General features: G+C 37.0%; 1 protein-coding gene across 1 annotated transcript in view; it reads right to left on the reverse strand.

Moving 5' to 3' along the window:
- LRP1B (LDL receptor related protein 1B) overlaps positions 1 to 24,435 on the reverse strand; it is a 595,001-nt gene that overhangs the window by 266,418 nt on the left and 304,148 nt on the right. The window contains 7 exon segments of the mRNA XM_035897882.1: positions 1,336 to 1,503; positions 2,678 to 2,758; positions 8,213 to 8,329; positions 10,378 to 10,503; positions 14,502 to 14,642; positions 16,226 to 16,348; positions 22,535 to 22,724. Of these exon segments, the coding sequence (XP_035753775.1) occupies positions 1,336 to 1,503; positions 2,678 to 2,758; positions 8,213 to 8,329; positions 10,378 to 10,503; positions 14,502 to 14,642; positions 16,226 to 16,348; positions 22,535 to 22,724 (946 nt within the window).

Genomic DNA, 24,435 nt, shown 5'->3' on the forward strand with positions numbered 1-24,435 from the left:
CAGCACGGGCAGACTAGTTGTAGCCTTTCCGAATTCCACACCAATGAACTTCAGTGCAGCTATGGAATCAGTCTTGAATGTTTCAAAACACAGCGTGATTTTAATTCTTCATCACATACTTAATTCTCTAAGTATGATGGCCTGAAAATTTTATCCTTGCCCTCATTTTACCACTGTATTTCTAGTATTTCTTAACATACTAATACAATAACATGTACTTTAAACTAATGATAAACTTATGCATTCCTGTTTGCACCAAAAAGCAGTATTCGAATACATTCTTATACTACTGTCTATAAATATACAGTTTATTTTATTAAAAGATGACTTTTTTTTTTCTAAATAATCTGCATTCTTGCATTTGATTGTAAATAAAGTGAAGATGAGTTGCTGGAAAGTGTGCATCACGTAGCAGAGCAGGACACAGAAGACATATGAACTGACAATAACTGTGTAAAACAGCGCTATTTCAGAGGCAGTGGTGCAAATCCCAACATAACATCGTATTGTATAAAAAAGTAGAGACTTTAAGCTCTGTGATGGACGTGAACGAGGGGAAGTGAGTAGTTTAGTACCAGACCAATTATTTTGATACAGATAAATAATAATAATTTTTGTAAATACATAAATATTAAGGACTTTATTCATGTACAGCATTCTGCTAATTCACCTATTTGCATGAGGTCCATGACTAGATATGGAATATAAACTCATGAAAAAGGAACAATAAAATCCTGTAAAATTACTTTGTTGTGGAAAAATCACTATGAGAAAAAAATGCAAGAAAAATATTCCTTCATTCTTATCTAATTATTCTTTATCCTTTGCTACAAGCATCCTCACCTTCTCTCCCCACCCAAATAAATACAATGTATGGCATTTAAATGGGGCTTTAGTTTGTTAAAACATTTTTATGCTTCAGTGAAACTGTTGAAAAAAAACCCCAAACTTGGATCATACAAAAATGAGAGTGCTACTGCGTAAAAATATCCAGAATATATAAACAGCAACTTAAAAAATGCTGCTTACTGTCTCTTTATCTAGGCAGCATACACCTCTGTAAAAGGACAAACATCACGTTTAGCACAATTCAGTAAAGTAAAACTACAAAACTTATCTCAGTATAATACCCATTCTGTTTTCAAACGCATTCTTCTTCTATGATACACTTCTGTGTTATCATATTACACTTGACATATTTTCCATTCCAACCTTTACCAAGGTTAAAAGCATATTCTCTTTTTCCATTGACTGGAGATGGGTCCTCTGTATTTACAATAAAGTAATCTCTGTGTTTGTACGTATTAAAATGTGGGAAGAATTAAAAAAGCTAACCTTCCTTGCTGCAGTTTGTTTTGGTTTCGTCACTGAAATCTCCGCAGTCATTGTCACCATCGCACGCCCAGTGACTTGGGATGCATCTACCATTACGACACCTGAACTGATCAGCAGAACAGGAGTGAATACAGCCTAGTTCATCGCTTCCATCACCACAGTCGTCATCTGCAAATATTAATTTTATTATTTTAAAAGATAAAAAAAATCTGAATAGAAGTTGTGAGGAGAGAAAGATATTGCCAGAAAGGGACGAGAAAAATAACATGCAGTAAATAAAATGGTATGTTTACTGCCCACAGGCATATAGTAAAATTATTTCTCATGCAAGTAAGTTCTTAACTCTAATGTATCAACAGGACTTGACTCTGTCATTTTGCACAGTCTAACCCCTTACACTTATTCACAGTTATTCAATCACAGATGCCAGCAAGCAAGAGAAGGCTGTAGATTTTCTTCATTTCTTCAGCCATGCTTCCAAACACGGTGGTTTTACTTTATTCTCAGTGATTCATTAAGCTTAGACAGTTGAGTACACACACAAAGAGTTTCATATAAACCAAAATGAAAACCTGATGTCAGCACCTCTTTTCAATAGTATTACGAATGTTATTTCCATGTACTAGAAACAGTGCAAGGTGGAGAAAGGTGGTAGCACATAAATAAGGGTAGAACGTAGTTTCTCATTACTCTAACATTGTAGTCATTACAACAGTCTTAAGGCAATTGCCACAATTTGAATAGAATCCCGTCAGCCTCATAAAATTGTAGTAATATCAAATGCTACAGCGGATGAAGAACCAACCCAATGTTATTACGACTGGCATGACATCACTCCCACATCACAAGCTCTGAGAAAAGATTCAGTTGGACATCTGTCATTCAAATACGTGTTCTTTCAGACAAAAGATATAAGACATTGTAAAGTCTTCCTGGACTTCCCTCTTGAGGCATGCTATTTATTAAATCAAACTTGCCTATAAACAACAAAAAATTAGGTATTTTGGTCACTGGAAATATTTTGTTCTCTAAAAGTAGAAAATACTTAGCTTAGGGTTTGGTTTGTTGTTTTTTTTTAAATAATGAAAGACTACATCACACTTCATTCTACAGAATGTACTATTTGTAGCTATTACTATATCCACTGCACCTTTCCTTATATGAAGCTCCAATATTGCTGCTTTCTAGGTCAGGTCAGTAATTTAAAAATAATGTATTTATTCTCTGGCCGCTTACCAGCTAAACTGGCAATATCAGTCTCAGAAGAAATGAATGAGTATCAAAGCAATATTTATGTAATACCTACCATATTCATTTCAGATATGGAACGCTTGATACTTGCCTGAATCACAGAGCCATTTGCTGCTAATGCATCTTCCATTTTTGCATATAAATTGAGTTAGTGGCTCACACGTTGGGAATTCTGTGAAAGCGTTCAAAAAGAAATAAACACTATTCATTGTATATCATCTTTAGTAATATTCTTCCACCCTCCTATATGCATAAATTACACAAGTGTATTGATTAAAACATTTGCACCTGTGAGATACTTAATCTGGAGAGGAGAAAAAGGTGAGACACCAAAAAGAGAGGATGAAAAGGCTTTTAACTGTAAATACCAGTCCAGACCCTACCCTTCCTCACCATGGATTATTGAAATACATCATTCTGTGTCATGGCATGGGCCTATATTCCCATCAGATCAGGGCTGTCTTTGGCACTGAGCATGCTAATATTTACAACTAATTATAGCTTGATGACTGATACAAACCGTATTTTCAATGTTTATATTTATATTAAAAATAGCTCTCCACTGCAATAACACTGCCAGTAAAAGACAGGAAATGGAAGACTATAAAATGAGAAGGTTGAGTACCAAGCAAAAGAACAATCAAGAAATAAAGTTACGTACACTGACATAATAAAATCCAAAATTAAAATGTGAGTATTAAGAATCGTAAAATCATTTAGGTAGCAAAAGACCTTTAAGATCATCAAGTCCAACTGTTAACCTAGCACTGCCAAGTCCACCACTAAACCATGTCCCTAAGCATCTTGTCTGCCCAGCTTTTAAATATCTCCAGGGATGGGGACTCAACCACTTTGCTGGGCAGCCCCTTCCAGTGCTTGACAATCCTTTTGGGGCAGAATTTTTTCCTAATATCCAACCTAAGCCTGCCTTGGCACAACTTGAGGATGTTTCCTCTCATCCTATCACTTGTTACTACTTTGGGAGCAGAGCCCGACCCCCCCGGCTCCCCCCTCCTCTCCGGCAGTTGTAGGGAGCGATGAGGGCTCCCCTCACCCTCCTCCTCTACCCCCAGCTCCCCCAGCCGCTCCCCAGCAGCCTGGGGCTCCAGACACCTCCCCAGCTCCGCTGCCCTTCTCGGGACCCGCTCCATCCCCTCCAGGTCCTTCGGGGAGGGAGGGGCCCAACCGTGACCCCAGCATTTGAGGGGCGGCCTCCCCAGTGCCCAGGACAGGGGCACGGTCCCTGCCCTGCTCCTGCTGGCCACACCATTCCTGACACAAGCCAGGATGCCGTTGGCCTACAAGCCTGTGCGATTGGGAACACTGCTGGCTCACATTCAGCTGGCTGAGTGATTTACAAACATTTCCAAATATTTCCTCCAAGTATTAAAAGTGGTAGAAAAAGGAGCAATTTCATTCATAAAGTAGAGACTCATCTCTATTACACACAGAGTTTTGTTTTTAAATTTGTCTAATATGTTTCGCATAGAACAACTTGATTTTTTTCAGACTTTTTTCTTCTAAAACCAATGACATAGCTAGGTATGTGCACTGATACCACTCAGTTTGGAAAATACAAGATCTACTTTACAAAACCTGGCAATTCGTAGGAAACATTCTGAAAGTCTAACTTGATTCAAAAGGAATAAGGAGGAGCCTAAATTCTCTATACAGACCATCAAGAGAATAAGACACCTCTGAGGTAACTGATACCTGATGCAAACCAAAGCTGGCAACATGAGCAATCTGTTTGAACTGCTACTTAGAGGCAAGTTTGTCCTTCACTGAAGGATTTCAGTTTGGAAGTTCCTACACAGTACCATCCTAAATGCAACAGAAAGAGATGTCCAAAGTGGTGCATAGCCCTGTCAGCCACATCAAAACTGCCCAAGATTAGAAGAACTCTCCAAATGTATTCCTCATGAGGTTGCTCTGACTACATTGGGTTGTTCTAGTGTTGTTACAACTGAGATGACAAAGCTAAACTTCACAAAGATTCTGAGAGTTAGGCCATGTAATTAGAACTGATGAGTTTTTCTAAACTTTTAAAACATGCCACATAAACTTTTAAAACATGCCACATAAAAGTAAAATTTCCTTAGGACAAGAATTGAAATAGTCATTGCAGTCAATGCATTTCTGACTTGGGTTTGCTGTCTCTTGCCATCTTTGGTATAGAAAATGCTTTAAAGTTAATGCAAAAGCCTTTTTTTTTCTTTTTTTTCTTTTTTTTTTTAAACAGGAGCAGAGGGAAAGTTTTGGCTTAAAAAAAGTCATGCATAAAGCACCAAACCAAACTTGCTGCATCAAATAGTAAAATTTAGAGATCACCAAGGACATCATAAGACTGAAGTGATTACTCTGCTTCAACACAGAAAAGGGTGGGAAGAAAAGTTAACACTGATGACAAAACTGTCAGTTACTCCTAGAAAGGTGTTTGGTTTTTTGTTGTTGTGGTGGTTAAATAAATAAAAATAAAATTAAAAAAAAAGGCTGTTTTTTCTTGGGGGAACACATTACACTAACAACAGAAATTGTTTCCGAGACAAATAAAGGAGATGAGTAACTACAATGGTACTCAGCTACAATATATGGCTTATGTGCTTCAAAAGCAAGGCTGAAAGCAATTTTTCATTTAGCTTTTTAGCTGTTCAATAATTTTCCCACAAATTTAACTCATCTATTAAATGCAATTTTACCCTTTTCCATACATTAATGCCTTCATGACTTTATTTTCTTTATGCTCATCTGTCTACCCAAGACCTGCATAAAGAGACAGAAACTGAAATGAATTGTGATTATGCTCACCCCTACCCCTCCATCTCATGATTCTCAGCCCACCACAGTCTTTCCAAGGATGCTTTGCAGCATCTCCAGTGTTTGCTTCTCATAGCCCCAGCCTGCACCATCATCCTTTCCCTATTTTGCAGCAAAGAGATGCACATTCTGCAGCTGATTCACAGCCATCCCTGTGCTGATTGCTCTGCAGACAAAACAAGAAAGGTGCCTCTTGAGCTCACAGCGAAATCTCTCCACAGTGTGGACACCAATCTCATTTCCATCTGCTATCCAGCGGTCTTGTAAATCTCTGGTTCTATGAGACCTCTTTTACCCTTCTGTTACTGAGCGCAGACGCTATGACAGTGAACTGAGAAACAGATGGAATCAAAAAAACAACTGCAAGTCTTGTTTCCTTTAGGAAAGCAGTAAAGGAGGGTCTCTTTTCAAATTGTCTTCAGAAACGTCATGCTTCTTAGTAAATCTGTTTGTATCTGAAGAAAACGTGTATGCATTATGATACTGACATCCTCCTTCCACTCCTGCTCACCCCAGCTGTACGCCAACATAAGTACGCTTAAGTTCCTGAGTGAACAGGATCCAAAGGTTATTCAGAGCTGAAGACTACTGCAGCTAAAAATCAACGATTCGCAATGGTAATCAAAAGCAAACCACGATTTTTACTTTTGATATCAAAACTTGTAAATACAAGAAGAATTTTAAACTGCTTCATAGAAGAAAATATAGACCAAGAAATAGAATAGCTAAATAAATGCCATTAGTGTGCCCATTAGCCATCACATTGTAAGGCAGAATGGAAAATGAAATATTTTACACATTTGCACAATCACAGTGCTTAAGGATAAATAAACAAGATTCTAAACTATGAAACTTATGCAAAGTATGGCCAAACTGAAAAACAGCAGGTAACATCAATGCTGATTAAATGATCTGCAGAAACATTCCAGATCAGCTGGCAGAATACCATACAAAAAACATGGGAAGAAATTAAAAAGATGCCATTAGCATCTGTATATTGATAAGGTATCTAAGAACACAAGGTACAGCTAGTCAGGTAAACTATTCTAGCACCAAGTGCCATGCTGTACCATTACACAGAACGTTATAATTTCAGAGACCGCAAAATACAGCGAGTCCCCGGGGATTGCCTATTCTACCTCCATACACAACAGAACTTACCTGATTGGAAGCATGGCAATTAGAAGTTTACCTTAATATTCTCATTTTCACTGACATAATGATTTTTATTTTGATTTAGATTTTATCAAATGTTAACTATTTTGAAGTAACTGATCAGACATCAATTACTGTCTATATAAAGTCAGCTTTCTTTTTTTTCTGGTTTATAACACTATTAAAAGAAGAAAGAGGAAGAAAGTAGTAAGAAATAAGACAAGATAAAGCAGGTGAATATTCCAGGAAACATAACAACTATTTATACATAAAAGGCCTGAGAAATCTCGAACACAGTTATAGAAGGACTAATGCAACTAATGGGTATCAGCTGGTTGTCCGCATGAATAAATCAAAATTAAACAAACTGAAGGGATTATGGATGACCAGAATTTACTGACTAGATCCTACATGTTGCCTTCCATAGATTCTCTAGCAATTGAGGCCCTGGAGACTTATGTTTATGGAACACAGGGCATCACGGCGTCAGTCTATGACTTTCATTTACGCATTTACTTTCTATTTTTCTCTCGCTCTCCACTGCAAGTGCTTCATCAGTATTGGGATTTTTGCAGAAAAACTGCTGTCGGTAATAGAACTCCAACACTTCTGCTGAAAAGGTTTACAGCAGTAAGAAGTTTCAAAAAAGAAAAAAAAAAAGCTATTGTTTTATCAACTACGGTGCTTTTATAGTTTGATTTTGATTAAGAAACAATGCATTTTTATAACAGTGAATCAAGTTAGAACATCAGCTATATCTGAGAGAAATACAGGTCGAACCACTAAGTATCCCAACAAATACACTTTAGATGTTCGTTCTTTTGTGCACAACCTGCCACTTCATGTTTACGTGGTTGATGCCACTAAAATAATCAGTCAGCATTCTTTCTTGAAAACTCTTGAAAAGTCATTTCAGAAACATGTCCTATTATGCTGCGACACACTTACTAATTCCTATTAGTAAGTGAAATAATATCAGAAATACTACCTTGTAAACAGGTAACACCCTGGTAAAATATTTTGCCGACAGCTCATTGACCCTTTTGCTCTCAGACTCACAGCAGTTACCTGAGACCTGCCAAACAGAAGAAGGCAGCCACGCTGACTTACAAAAAACCTTAATTGCTTGACAGAAGCTGATTTGAGAGAACACCTCTCTCTGCAATATCTCAGTAAAGCAGCAATCAGCAGAGCTGCTGATACTATCTCGTGGTATAAGTGAGAAAGACTAATTTTTTTTCTGCAAAATACATCAAAATATCCTTCTGTTCCGACTTGAAACAGTCTGATTGTATTGACATCTAGAATAGGCTGAGGGGGCCCATGTGAAGAGGTATGCAACAGAGACAAATATCAATTTTTAAGGGTGACGGTATCTGATAATGGGCTGTAAATTAGAAAAGTGTTGACTGATCTGCGTATTTGGTATTGTAGGTAAAAACTCATTAATAGAAAATACAGCCTTTGCTTTGGGTTTATTTATTAATCAAATAAATCATATTTGCCATTTCAGAATGAATATTATCATTTCATATAAAAACAAAAAGGCTTTTCATATTTTTTCTATCCTTCAGTTCATGTGAAAAGAGATCCTTGTATTTTTAACTTTTTATAGAAGAATTTTACTTTTTTCCCCTATAGAAAATTTACTTACCACAAGATGTCATTTCATCGGTTTCATCACCACAGTCATCCTCCCTGTCACATAGCCATGATGTCGGAATACAGCGTCCGTTCCCACAAGAAAATTGGTCAACCTGACACGTTCTTGCTGTCAAGACAAAACACTCCAAAAATACAAGGGAAATGGACTGAACCTGTTGGGTCTGTTGGTGCATGTCTGTATGTAGAAGCCACAAGCCTGGAGAGCATCTCCTGGCCTGCTGCAGATTTTACCTGATCTGACTAAATATCATTCACCTCCTTTGATTTCAGAGAAAATTGAAGCCATCTGCAGCACTGTGTTCCACCTCTGTTATATAGAATGCTCAGTGGTTTCTTCAATGTATGAGAACATGAAACTTTATATGTAATTATACAAAGCTAGGTAGTAGAAGAGCATTCCATCCCTGGATACATTCAAGACCAGGTTGAATGGGGCTCTGAGCAACCTTATCTAGTTAACAGTGTCCCTGCTCACTGCAGGGGGGGTTGGACTAGATGACCTCTAGGGGTCCCTTCCAACCCAAACCATTCTATGATTCTATGATTAATGTTTGATAACATCAGTGCTAGAAATGGGTAAACAAAAATCAAGGCATAAAGATGACTAACTTAAAATAGGAAGATTAACAAATTGTATTTCATAACATAAACAGGGACCTAGCGAGATTCATGTTTACACAGAAAAATGGTAACATAGCATGTGTGTGATGTGCCTGGCCTCTCTGGCCTTAGAATCTTCGCCTTTGCAAATATGCAACTGTAGTGATCCATTAAAGGGAACGACATATGCCTTCTGAACGACATGTCTTCTGAAGAGATAAAGATCACTAAAAGAAATCGTGCTGTGTAACTATATAAATTACTTTGAAAGCTGATGAACAGTAAAACTTCAATACAAATCTAACATGTAAAAATGACATCAGTTTTAATTTTTTAATTCAAAATGTGAACCCATAACTACAATGCCAACTATAGCGACACAGATTTTTATTTCGCATTTGAGCTTTCAGAGTTCATCTCTATGTGATTTCACACTTCAAAAAAGTGACTGACACATCAGAAACCCCAATAATCAAAAGAATATTTCTTCATTTGCTATTCTCAACTACCCTTTTCCTTTTTCTTGATAGAAAGAGCCCAAAATACAACAGAAGAACAGAAGTTTAAAATATTTCAAAGCAGTATGGGGTTTTTTTTTTGACTCAAGTAGTGTTTGCCACTGCAGGAACAAAACGAAAAACAAGAATACAAAATTCAACCCACAGCCAACTGACAGAGGGATGCAAAATACGGTCTTCAAATCAGACTCTATTCTACAAGTAAACAGTTGAATTTCAAAGGATATCAAGATGTATTACAATCTGCAATAAAACCACAGAGGCTGTACAGACACTATAGGTCTGCATTTATGCTAGAGTGCTTTTAGCCAAGCCACACGAATAACAATCAGAACATATATATGTATAATATATATAGGAAATTTTAAAACAAGGAAAATGAGTTCAGGGAATATATTAATATACAATGGATGCTGTTTGTCACTGCATTTCAGTTTAAAACAGTCATCAGCTTATTGATGCCTGATATTTTGCATATCAGATACTTAATGATTGTTTAGTGTACTCTACTGACAAGCACTAAATACCACTTTCACACAAGCAAAGGACAGATTTGGAACTCCCTGATTTATTGCAGTGGAATAAGTAAGCAATCTTCATCTTGGTATTTCCTTAAAAATCCACTACAAGTTTAGTAACTTAGAAATGAAAACAATTTCAAGCTACCAAAGGGAAGCTGAATAACTAATTATGCTTTTGTCAGCATAAAATAAAATTTACTCGTGACACAGTACTCACCACAGCATCTAACTGACAAAAAAGATTTAGCAGGGACAAGTTTGTACCTAAGCAGTGCTTTGACAGTCAACCCATATGGATAGATTAAGTGCTGAATTGCTTTGGAAAGCACAGTCAAGCATAAGTATTAAGTAAAATATAATTTGTATTCCAGCCTTAGTGGCATCAAAATCTGCATTAATTTAAAATGGCAATAATCAGATTGCTAGTAGCAGACTGGTTCAACTGAGTTCAGATCAGTCTTGAACTGTTTATGGAACTGAGAAAACTTGTATGCACAGCCAGGTAAAATCTTTACCTGCACAGGTTTTATTGGATTCATCTTCATTATTACCACAATCATTAGCTCCATCACAAAGCCACCTCTTGGGAATGCAGCGATTATTTTGGCACTTAAACTGATCCTCAGGACAACTATGATTGACTGGGGAGAGAGAAAAAAAAAAAAACAAAACACCAAAAACACAACCAGTTTGTTTCCTAAGAAAATTATCAGAGAAAAACAGTTGAAAATAAAATATTAAATGGTATTCTCTGGTCATGCAGTTAGTATGGTTACCCAGAATACATAATCACCAGGACATAAAAATTGTTCAGCAAACCAATTAAAAAACATTGCAGTATTTTCATCACAAATTAAAGAATACCTAGTAAAGAGTCTCCTATCATACCAATGTCAACATGGAGATCCTCTTCTATTAACTACTAGGTGATAAGAGGCAGCAGCATTTTACAATATTGCTATTTCCTTAAAGAAAAGTGACCTCGATCACATTTTATCGATGTGATGAGGTTTGCAAACTGAGGTGCCTATAAACAAAAGACAACACCAAAGGGAACAGATACAAGTTGCTAAGTGCATATCCAAAATATTATACCACAGCGAGCAGGGATTTGGGCAGGTTACAAAATGCTTCTAAAATTATGCACATTACTGTCAGTGGCCACGTATAGACCTGCTGTTTACTTACCATGAAATTGTAGGTGTCAAAAAGTGAAATATGCAACACAGTGTAAAACTGACAAAAAAATGTAGTCTTCAAGAGTGAACAAGGTATCTCTCAAACATTTTTTTGCTAGCTGCCAAATATCGTGGGAAGGATGAAGACTGAAAGCACAGAAATGATGTAAATACCATTGGCCTGCTCTTGCAGCTGCAGTTAGTTTAGATGATCTGCTGCTTTCATGCTAATAACAAGATCTATTTTTAGCAGATCTTCCTAATCTTGAACAACACAAGAGCAGTAAACTATCCACAGTTTCAAAAGCTGGGTTAAAAACAATCTCAAGCTCTTTTCCACCTACTCAGCCATCCACAGTCTCTTTTTTCAAGTTTAACATGTATCTGGAAACAAACGGTATTTAAAATGAAAGGCCGTCTTGCAGGCTTATCCTTGACATTTCAGTAGCTTTTATCCTTGACCTTTCTACCTATTCTTCCTCTTGAAAACAACACAGAGCGAGTGTGATACCAATAGCACGTGAACCCTTCGTGCGTGTTTTGTGTGGAGGGTGCAAGAACACTGGAAGTAAAGATTAATTAATAACCTGAGCAGGAAGGTATTCCAAGTCTCATAACACTTACGCACCAACCTAGTTTGCAATGTGACTGGAGAACAGAACTGTTACCATCCATGTAATAAAATTAAAAATTGAAGACTTTCTTTTAAAATCTGACCTCAATACTAGACACAGATTATTTTTTTTAATGGTATTTAAGGTTTTGCTCGTATATATATTTACTAACATGTGTGTGTAATCTATTCAGAACTGCATATATTTCAGACTAACTCAAAAAGAACTATTGAAGTTACTATAGCAACTGCTGAAAAGAGATTACTGTTATCATACTGGCCACTTAAACTACGTATCACATACAGATTTGGGACCAGATTATGATTTCATTTATATCTGTATAAATCCTCTGAGAATTACAAGCTTTGATCAATGAATCGGTCTAAATTGCATTAATTCAAATAAGAATCAAGTCAAAGATTTTCTTTCTTGCTGTCTTTATTAGTTGAGCTCATTATTTAAGTGTAAGAATCCCTGGTATTAAAATAAAATGTTAGTAAGCACTACAGTTCAGAACTAGAGAAGTGTTTTGAAAGGAATTAGGGCTGAAATCAGTAATGAATACTACATGGAGCTATCAAAATACATAAATGCAGGGGAAAACCCAAACCAGCTATGTAAGAGCCATACAGAAAAAGACCTAGGCATTACGGAGGATCACAAGCTCAGTATGTATCAGCGACATCAGGCCAGGGCGAAGCAGATAGGGTTTACCCACGGATGTAAAAACAGGATTATCACTCCTCACCAACACAGTCTCTCAGCCTAACCAGCTCCACAAAGGCCTGAGCAGAAGTACATACATCCAGTTGTGGACATCCAACTCCAAGGATCACTTGACAAAGTTAACAAAAGACCAATAAAATCTAAACAAAAACCCCATAGACTACTGGAAAAAAAAAAAAAAATAGAACTGTTTTGCCTCTAACAGATAAGAATGAGAGGCGATGATAAGAGTTTTTAGACACACAGAACAATGCTACACAGTAGAAGAGTGCATCAGTTCTTCATGTCTACAACTGATAGGAAAAAAAAAAATGTATTTTCATTTCAATAAAGGAGATTCGGTTTAGAGAAATGATCTTATGATAGAAATAGCATTGCAACAAACCTAGTAAGGAAAGGAATTTCACTGCTGTAACTCTAATTTTATAGCAGGCTACCTAAGTATCTTCCAGGAATGACACAGATATGTAACTGGTATGTTTCCTATTATTTTTCATTACAACATCGGAACTCCTCTGCAGCAAAAAAACCCAGCTCTACTACAACTGTATTTTTTAAGACAAAATACTTCTCATTTAAAACTGGAAGTGTGTGTGGTGCTTGGGGTTTTTTGTTTGCTTTTGGTTTGTTTTGGGTTCTTTGGGGTGTTGTATTTTTGTTCAGATAAAATTTCATGCTTTTCACTTTGTGCCCATTACCTCTTGTCCTGCTAGTGGGCACTACTAAGAAGAGCCTGGCTCCCTGTTCTTCATTCCATCTTCTCCCACCAGGTATTTATACACATTGGTAAGATCCCTCCAGAGCCTCCCCTTCCCTGCAGACTGAACAATCTCAGTGCTCCCAACTTCTGGGACAGATGTGTCTGTCCTTTAATCATCTTAGTGGTCCGTTCCTGGACTCGCTGCAGTAAGTCCCTGCCTTTTTTGTACCAGGGAGCTCAGAACTGGACAGAGTCCTCCAGATATGACTTCACCAGGGCTCAGTAGAGTAGAAGGATAGCATCCCTCAACCTGCCGGTGATACTTTTCCCAAAGCAGCCCAGGATGCTCCTCGCCTTCTTTGCCGTGAGGTGCATTGCTGGCTAATGGCCATCTTGCTGCTCACCAGGATGCCTTGTCTGCAAAGCTGCTTTCTAGTTGGGTGGCCCCCAGCATATACTGATGCCTGGATTTACTCCTCCCCAGATGCATTTGTCCTTGCTGAATTTCACCATATTCTTCTCTGTCCAATTTTCCACCCTGTCAAGGTTCCTCTGAATGGCAGCGTGCTCATCTGTGGCCACTCTTCCCAGCTTCATATCATCTGCGAATCTGCTGAGTGTGCACTCTGTCCACATCATTAATGAAGACCTTTACTGGCCCCAGCATTAAGCCCTTAGCTCCAGCTGTGACCTTGTGCCTTAGTGACTTAGCTCCAGCTGGACCTTGTGCCACTGACCACAAGCCCCAGGGCCGGGCCATTCCAGCAGTTTCCAATCCATCTCACTGTCCACTTACCCAACCCATCCTTTGTCAGCTTTTTTATGAGGAAGTTATGGCAGACAGCGCCAAACGCCTTACTAAAGTTGAGGCAAACAATATCCGCTGCTTTTCCCTTATCCGCCAAGCGAGTCACATCAGTGCAGAAGGCCATGAGGCTGGCTGAGCAGGACTTGCCCTTCATAAATCCACGCTGAATACTCCCAACCACTTTCTTGTCCTTCATGTCTTCAGAAATGGTTTCCAGGACTAATTGATCCATCACTTTCCTAGAGGTTGAGGCGAGGCAGGCCCTGCTTTGTGAAGGTTGGACTAAAGATTCTGAGACCCTTTCCAACCTGAATTTTCCTGTGACCCATATAAGAGAGTGCAATAGCGGGAAACAAAGCTAAAAGTACCAACCTTTAAAGAATCAGAAATGACAATGAGATGACTGCTCTTGTACTATGCTACAAAACGAGTACATGACTGTCATTTGAAAGGACTATTATTGTTATATGCAGGAAAAGAAGAAAATGAAGTATTTACATGAATAACTTAAGGATTATCATTTTTGTTTGACTCCCCTCAGACTTCTGTTACTTTGCTTCCATTTTTTAAAATAAAATATGAATTGTGGGTTAAAATGTAAAAGCATACATACAGCAAATTTCAGAATGCTCATCGCTGCCATCCAGACAGTCATCATCCCCATCACAGCGCCAGCGATCCTGGATACAGCGCTTATTCTTACACTGAAACTGTTCGGCTTTGCACAGCTGAGGTAGCACTTCTCCATGTTTAACTAGGAAAAATATCCAAGAAGCTCATCTATTTTATCAGCTTGATACACACAGAATGCAATACTACCCCTACATAAACAAATTCTTGTTACCACTCTTCAGAACATTTTTTAGTAAACTTTGAATATTTGAGGTAATTCCACCTGAAGCCTGTAGCAGCATGCATATCTGAGTGTATGGTTGAGGTAATACATTTTTAATAAATGGAAGAACTCAGAACAGAATGGCACTCAAACTGTTTTTTAAATTGGTGCTTAGATGATAGCGTAAAAATATCAGTTTAAAATATTGCAATGCCTCATCAACAATGAAAAGAAAATATTCTTACAGACACAGATCAAATTCTGGTGCATGTTAAAGGGCTAGAAAATGATTACTGAAGAGCTGAATTCTTGTAACCAAACAACAACTCAAACACCTGCATTATGCACTGGTACAGACTTGGCAAAGAAAAAAGGATAAAATTCTACTGAGGTAGAATTAAGTAGTAAGCTACAAGCTTATTGATAAATCCAGACAGATACATTTCTCGACATAAGGTTCAGAATGCTTAATGTGTAAATACCACACATCACTCTCTGACCCTGTGAGGAACATCAAAGTCCTGGGAAAGAGCTGGGCAATGAAGTGTGCTGGGGAAAAAGCAGGAAACCTGCTTCATTCAGATCTGAAAGTGTCTAACCTCTCTTCCTAATGCTTACATTCCATCTTACCAGTGAGAAGTCCACCTTCCAGTATTTTCTGCTAAAAAGAAAAATAGTTTTCTTTAGCAACAGTGATGGCTCTGCCAGCCATGCATTTGGGTCAAATTCAAGGTAATTGCAAGCTCAATAATGTTCATCATGTTATGAAATAATCCTTATGCTTTACTCATCTCTACCAGGCTTATTGCTGGAGACCTATGGAAAGTTTTACATAGTACACTTCAAGAAATAGATCAGTGAGATTAAAGAAAAAATAGTTTTGAGTAAATTACATTTAAAAACCTGTATTATCTGATGAATTATTATTATTAATTGAAAATCCCACATTTTATTAACACTTTTTTTTTTTAAATTGGCATTTCAATGAAGATATCTAAGGAAGGGATGCAAGAAAAAGGCAGCAAAATTTGCGTAGTCTGTATCAGTACCTATTATATACAAATATACCTGCTTGACATGTTTTATGAAGTTTCTATGCATGAACATTTTCCATGCCAGAGTTCAATTTAAGATACTTAGTCCATATAATAATCTGAAGCTAGTTTATATAGATTTAATCACAACATTTTCTGGCATTTCTGATTTTCTTTAAAAGAGACTACTGACATATTTGAGTGCTTTATCATATCAGGCATTCTGAAATATTTTCCAATGTATTTTATCCTCAAATACTGTGTACTTAATATTTTGTCTTTTTTTAAAAAAAAATCTTTATTATATTTCATAACCTCTGTCCAATTAGAATCTTTATTCAAGGAACATTTCTTTGTCTAATAGAACCTCAAAAAGCCTCTAGGAGACTGCACTTTCTTGTTTTATTTTCAGATTTGACCTGAACCCTTAGCAGAAGTATCAACTTGGGTATTCTTTAAAAATCTTACTCATGCAGGTTGTACTGTTTTCCTCCAAAAGCTGATTATCAGCACAGGCACAAACTCTGCCTCCAGGAATGGCTAAACAAAGAGTGCTGCAGCCTCCGTTGTTAACGCGACACGCATTATCACCTGTGAAAATAAAAAAAAGCAACATTAAAACTAAACAGCCATGCTAGAATGAAAAGCTTTTTTTTTTTTTTTTGGAATGTAAGCATGTGAAGAATTTTTTTACAATTATTTTCCTCTCATTTTAGGGACACGTCATTGTCATAGTTTGGTTACTACAAGTTATGATTTTTAAACAATTTAAGTTACAGGTTGCAATAACATGTAAGAATAATAAAAAACCCAACCCAAACCGAAACAACTACACCATCAGCTCACAACATTCTATCTCACTTTTTTATGAGGGTAACAAATATTTAATAAGACACGGCTACATGCACGTAGTAGTTTTAGGGAAGTAAATGTTCTGAAGTATGTTGACGTGCACATGTTAAAACAATGTGACTACAAATGCAGACTAAGAAAAAAGAGCAAGGAAACAGAACTTAAAAGTATAATGAGATCTATGGCAGACAGAAGACAAGGCAGGTATTTCACCACTCTTTTCTGAACACCTCTGCTATTTCTCTGCCTTCTTTTTCCGTGTTATTGTTTCTTCCCGAAAGCTGTATGCTGTTCACATGAAGCTACTGACAGCTGTCAGGTGTTTTAATCATCTACAAAGGACTGCTGCATCTTCACTACCTCATTTCTTAGGCGAGCAGACTTAAAACCAAAGCCCACTGAAGCAGATATTAGAGTTTCTGTTTGTGTCACATTGGTCACAACCTAATTGCTTAGATACGCATTGCTGAGGACAGTCAACTTCTCATGATCAAAGCTCACTTAATTTCAAGTGTTGGTGATAACTGACTGTGATCAGACAAGCTATAAAACTTCACGTCTGCTGAAACTTTAAATTAAAACTACTTTTTTTCATCTTTCTGGCTTAGTAAAAAGCAGGTGTTTCTTCCTCTGCATCTCCTTTTTAGGTGTACAAAACGTTCATCAGCTTCCTGGGTTCAAACAGACTCCACACAATTCCCTCTCCTCAAAGCACTACCACTTCCCTTTTCATAGAAAATATCATATTAAGTTCTCATAGAAGTAGCTATGAATACGCATATTAAACTATCCTGTCAGAGCCATACCTGCATGTGCAGGAAACATTTTCAAATTATGAAACGAACACCAGATAGAAGAAAAAAAAAAAAAAATCAAAAATTTTCAAGTTTTAAGATATACCTCAATACACCTTACAACACTGTCCTTGACCATTTCATAATAATCTATTCCCAGACTTTTTTCTGACCCACCATACATCACCTCTAGGAAGCAAATGTGTTTTGCAGTCCATTAAAACCCCACTGAACTTTCAAATAAATTTGTAAAATAATTAATACAGAATGCAGTGGGAAGCCGCTGTGGACTTGTACTTACATCAGGCAGGGTGTAAGGGAGATGGCAAGAACATAGCTGTATAAACAGGGAAAACTGGAAATCTCTGAAGGGGAGGGCTGGATCACAATTTTAGATCGAGAAGTTCCAACTTAGACTGGGCACTTAAAGTACTTTGTTGGATTTTAACTTCGTGTTTTAGACTATGACCTAAAACACTGTACTGAAATCGACTCCTTTATTATGTCTGTGCTTACCAAACCCCAAATAATATGAACAAAACATCAAAAGAGTACAAGGTTTAGATCCAGATACATCCTTGAAAACTCAGATACAACACCACTTCAGGAAAAGCAGTCTTGAAACTCTCTACATCTTTACAGGGCCACCCATTATTCAAATCAAAGGATGTCAGTACCGCAAAGATATAAGCAGATATCAGAAGCTGCCAAAACAAACCACAATGCAATCTTCAAAAGGGAATCCAAAAATTATAGAGCACAAGTCAAGGAGATTTGCCATTATTTAATTAGAGAACATACATGAGTTTGTCAGATCACTAAAAAAAGGATAAATCTGTAGAATAAAAGGCTATTTAAGATAAATATAGAAAACACTTTGAAAACCCATGATGATTCTGAAGCCCAATGTAGGCCTAAAATAAATAAAATCAAAATTAAAACACTAGATCAAAGTCAAGCAGTCCATCTTGAAGATGAAAGGTTCTTGCTTAACCTTATAATTGGGATGACAACCTGCAGTAGAGTAGGTTACTTGCTAAGTGATAAAAGAAAGGATGAAAACAAGGAAAATACCAAGTACCAAGAGTTAAAGCAACAATATCCTGGAAAAATAGGATTTATAAAGTGAGCTTTAAGGAAGTCTTGAACCTGAAGGTCAATGAGACCTTCAGTCCCATCAGCCTTGCTGAAGAGACTCCTAGGCTAAAAGTCTCCCGAAATGCAGTACAAAAAGGTTAAGTCTCTGTTCTGAATAAACTGTGGAACTCATTTAGCTACCAAGTATTTAATGAAATGAAATTTCCTCAACTGCTATTCACAACAGCTGTTCTATATGGGTGTTCTTAAAACATTCCCAAGATTTTAAAACCATTTACAAATCATAGTTTTCATATTTTTGCTAGCTTTTAAAACAGCTGTCCCTGCCACTTGCATATGATTAAATTAGGCTGATTCCATTTTAACTTGCTAAAAATTGGAGGCCAGAGCTAAACCAACAAGGTAGTGGCATCTCAGTCATCGTTCTCAGAAGAAAAACTATAGATTCTATGAAACTATATGCATTTGTTTAATCATCTCATGCAAAAGATCCTGTGAAGCATTTATCGCTGCTTAGAAATTATTGTACTTCTATGCTTTCATGAGTATTTATTCACGTTGTACCTTCCCATAAACCTAACCTCAGGTACAGCTAAAGTTGTGTAAAGCCTACTTGTAGGACCATACTATGCATATGAAGAGCAGGAAGCCTGTGGCTCAAGCAGCTCTTCTTTGCAGTCTGAGGAGTTAAAATATCAAGTGATTTCGAAAGAGGCTACTTTAACATGTACTTACACAAGAATTACTTACATATGAATAGCAATCTCCCCTTTCATAGCAGTGGAAATACCTGCAGGCCCTGGCAGTTTCATATGCTGACTGTAAATCCAGCTCCTATGATTGCTACGCTTCCTGCCACCTCCCCATTTTTTAAGGGATTCCTGACGCATACAGACCCAAAGACTATGCCTAAGAAAGTAAGGTGAAATCTAAGTTCTGAAATCAAGAAAACAAAAAAAAAAAGGTTCCTCTGTAAGAGGATCATACCTCATGAGATACAGAGACAGTGAAAAGCACCTCTTCTTAAGGAGGTACCAAAGGAAGCTCAAAGTTGCTACCCATAGTACTAAGCAAAGCAGGATTGGTGTAGCCAAGTATCCCGTAAAAAGGTCTCCTAGTAAAAATGCCAGTCTTAATTCAACTATGTCAAAATGAATTGGCATGGTTTCTGTTGTGCAGACAGTGACAGTAATGACAGCATCAAAACAGTAACCTCCAAATATCAGAGCCAAATGTTTCTAAGGTACAAGCTATATAAGCTTGTATATTTATATAAGCTATAAAATATAACTCATACTACAAAATGAACTACTATGGTTTTCTCTGTACATAATTCAGCCTTTCATCTTGCTCTTTTAGAAGAAACACACACACACACACAAATTCGCTTCACTTTCTTTAAAAGAAACGCTTGTACAAGATCTACATCACCGAGCATGACAAAAGAGAAGATCCTAAAGGCTGCAGTTAGCTTGCAAAATTCCAATTGCAAATTCAAACAAAGAATGCAATAGTGAGCCAAATTCTCTTTCCTAAGATTTAAACTCATTCAGCTAAAAATGTCTAAGAGAAAAGATTTCAGTCTTCTGTCTCTGGTGTTAGCTTATAAGGAAGGTAATAGCACTTGCATTAATTTTTAAATTTCCTTTTTTTTCTAAAAATAAAGGAACTTTCTAAGAACCGAATAAAGCAGTAGAAGTACTGAGTATTTAAAGCAATCACCACATCCTCTCTTAGCAGACACAGTTCAAAGTATTCTGAAATTTGTCCAACTTGACGGTAGATTTGGAGGCAGATTTTCCTTAAAAAAACCCCAAACACACAATATTTTTACATGAAATTGGAAGTGAGAGTCCCTGAAAAACATCTGTGATGAGAGACACGCTGTTACAATGCCCTTGAGATACTACAGTTTGGTTTAGGCATTGAAAATTTAGATGTTCCAATATCAGAAAGGAGAAACTTTCAGCATTGCCTCCATACTCATAAAACTGATTACAAGTTGGCTGTCCAGACCTCAGTGCTCCATAATCAGGTATTAATCTCCATGGGTTTCCCTAAGAAAGCATATCTGGACATATAAAAATATTATCCAGCAGGAAAAGGAGAAGTTCATATTAACCTGCTGTAAAGAAAATCACTAAGATTTTCAGTAGGGCCTCAGACGGTTGAGACATTGTTAAAAGTGGTTTTCCCAAGGAAAAACAAATTGGAAGATGCATGTTTAGATAGAGATGTCGTCTTTGTCTTCTCCAAAGAATATTAACTACATATTTAAGTCTTCAAATATAGCAAATTCTGAAATGAAACATAAAACTAAACAACCCTATGTATGCAGATATTACATGCCAAGTATTTTGGCTCTACACATATTCACATCCCATTTTATACTTTAGCGCTGGTTTGAAAACTAAATTGTTTCTTCCCTTTGTAAATCACAGTTGGTTTTTTGCTGGATGGGAAAAAAAATGGTAAGACTAGACAGAAGAAAAAACAATAAAAAAAATATTTAGTATGTATGGCATATAAAACCACTGAAATAAACCTATGCAATTTATTTAGCTAGTATATATAGGGAAAATATTCACTATACTTTCATATATACATGTATCATTTTTGTATACACACAGAGACATGTATATGTACACATTCTGCATACAGATATATGCCTATAACAAATATAAAGGCTAAATATTTTCTCTCTATCTATGATTGTAAAGCATTTTTTCTAATGTTTCAATTCTATCTACTCTGTACTGGTTTTATCAATTGCTCTTTGTGCCATTCATTGACTACAAGCAATAGAGATATGGTCAAATCTTCCAAGCGCTAAGAATAGACGTGAACAAGACACTGTACCCACATCCAGATCTGAAGGTGATGATGCCGTGAAAATAAAATTGGGCTTTATGCACAGGGAGAAACTACTCATAATAGGTCCTGTAAGCTTTAAAATAGAAACCACACACCCTCTGCCCCAACCCTCAGGAAAAAAAAAAAAAAAAAAAAAAAAAGAATCACTGTTTTAACAAGTGCATTTTAATGCTCTATCTGTACTGAGTAGCATTTGGATAAATGGTGAAATTTACATTTTGTTATTTTCTGGTTCATGTACAGAATCAAATGTAGCACGACTGCCAACACCTTGGTGTCTCTGATTTGCTAAAGGAACTGTTGAACTGGAAGTGTTCTACATGTCAAAAATAATTATCCATAGGGATTCATGAGATCTATAGACATCAATATTTAATATGGTCATCTTTTAAACAGTATTTTATTTATACTAATTCCTGATGTTCAGTTTTATGTTTGGTAGCAGACATTAACTAGAAATGTTGTCATTAAAGAGAGCATATATTTAACAACTCATCTGACCACCATATGCAGTAAATGGATTCCAAAGTTTTCTTCAGGAAAATAAATTTGTAAATTTACCTGTATAGTAGCAACTGCATTTTCTGAACTCTATCCATGCAAACCTATGGTCTGTATCTCATTTCTCTACTGATATAAGTTAACAACAAGTACAGATTTTCCACTACTCTCAAAGGCCACTTACTCAGATTCTGCGTAACCGCACCAGGTACTTTCAGGAGATTAAGTCATGTGGTGCTGGTGTAGACCAAGATGGGGAGGAAAATTATAAAAAGAAAAAGACAGACAGGATCTATGATCTTATTTAAGTAAAGGTAAACACAGTAGTGTATTTTACGTCTATGAGCCGATGTGTATATATTAGCTATTCTATTTTATACTTTCACAGTATCTCTTTGACACACAAGAAAGATGGCAATAAAGGCAGTGTAAATAGAAGAAATTCAGACACTTTTAATACTGCAATTCACTTTTTAGTAAGTATGAGGTGATCACTTTCAACATCAATGGATTGAAATGCTGGAAAGCATCTTGCTCATGCCATGAGTCAGATTTTTTTTTTTCCTATTGTTCATTAGTCACCTCAAAATACTAGGAGACTGTAAGGGAAAATATCCTTTTATAACAGACCTTTGGAGAAATCATATGCTATAAATACCTTGCTGTTTACGTGGATCATAAATCTGGAGCCCAAACAAAGGTGGCCTCTCACTTCTTAAAAGTGTCACATTCTTTGTAACCAGATCCAACTGGAAAATTGACCCATTCATATAATCTGTCCAGTAAATATAATTTCCATGATGCGATAGTCCAAAAGGATGATTCAAATCTTTTCCACTGTAGACTACCTGCAATAAATTAGTGGTAGGTGAGCATTAGCAGGGTTAAAATAATTATTAATTTTTTCTTAGCATACACTGCAGAGAACATGAGACGGCAAATAGGAAAACTGAGATAAGCACTGTACCCAAACATAATGACTTGATGTAATAAAATCAAATAAGGAGTGTAAAGCTGTTCTATGTGCCAGCATCAATATCTAACTTCAAAACTTTGTAAAAATTCATTTTAAGTGTCCCCTGCCAGATAAGGCCAAGGAACGTAGGTAACCAGGCAATCATTATGTTCAGTAAATATCTACCTTCCTTCCTAGCAAGGTTGTTTAAATAACTTTGAGTATCTGTCAAGTATATCAAATATCTGCTGCTTTTAAAGCAAAGAACAGTGTGTATGAGTTGCTTATTTTGGCTGAAGTGTGAAGTAAGTGCAGAGATTGCATTATTCATTTCTGTGAACTTCCTCTCTAGTTTGGGTTGTGGTAACTTAAAAAAGAACCAACCAACCAAAAAAATATGCCACAGTTTGTTCCCAAAGTAAGACAAACTTTCTTCCATGCACCTTCTACTTCTGGTTTATTAACTCACACATAAAGCTGCAAATTACACCCCAAATGTTGTCTTTTATTTTATTGGCTGCAAAAATGTTTTAAAACAGCATCACTCGCTATAGCTCCGGTCTCAGGACTCCATCACAAGAACTGCAGATAGCACTCCATAAGAGCTGTCTGATAAAGAGGAACAGTTTAAAACCACTTGCAATCCCTACCGAATGAAAACAAAACTTTAAGAAGAGTCTAAACTTACCATCAAGTAAATTACAGTAATTACGATGATTTACTTTAAAAAGACATAGATAATTGCAGAACTTGCAGTTACTGCAGAATCGCTTAGGGACATGGTTTTGTGGTGGGATGGCCCGGTTAGGTTAATGGTTGGACTTGGTGATCTTAAAGGGCTTTTCCAACCTAAAGGATTCTATGATTCTATGATTCTAACTCTGAATCATCTGCTTTTGGGAGCCCTGCATTTATAATTAATCATTACAGCTGCAGTTTGGAATGACAAAGTTCCTGCCACTGGGGTCCTTGCTGGAACTAATGCCCAACAGCGTATTTCTACCTTGGCTCTAGAAAGAGGGAAGCAGTTCATCAGATGTCCTACCTTGTTTAGAGACAGAAACCCAAGAGAAAAAGGAGTTAAAGCCCACTAAAATACAACCACTATGAGGTGACAAACATATCCCCTTTTGCCCTTCAAATATTCTCTTTGGGCTTGGAATTCTTTTGGGCAGAACTCCTCACCTCAGTTAACTGCATTTGATCAACATTAACCCATCAGTGAACCATCCACCACCTATAGGGGGAATTTTAGTAGGACTTTCCCTCCCCTTAAAATCTTCACTATACTGACACTTACAGAAGTAAAGATGGATTGACCCAGTTATATTTTGACCAAAACATCCCAGGGGGAATTTTAGTAGGACTTTCCCACCCCTTAAAATCTTCACTATACGGACACAGAAGTAAAGATCATAGAATCATAGAATGTTTAGGGTTGGAAGGGACCACTAGTGGTCATCTAGTCCAACCCCCCTGCAGTGAGCAGGGACATCTTTAACCAGATCAGGTTGCTCAGAGCCCCATCCAACCTGGCCTTGAATGTTCCCAGGGATGGGGCCTCCACTACCTCTCTGGGCACCCTGTTCCCGTGTTTTACCACC

The sequence above is a fragment of the Egretta garzetta genome, unplaced genomic scaffold, assembly GCF_000687185.1.
Source record: "Egretta garzetta isolate BGI_Z169 unplaced genomic scaffold, ASM68718v1 scaffold197, whole genome shotgun sequence".
In the NCBI taxonomy this organism is placed as follows: domain Eukaryota; kingdom Metazoa; phylum Chordata; class Aves; order Pelecaniformes; family Ardeidae; genus Egretta; species Egretta garzetta.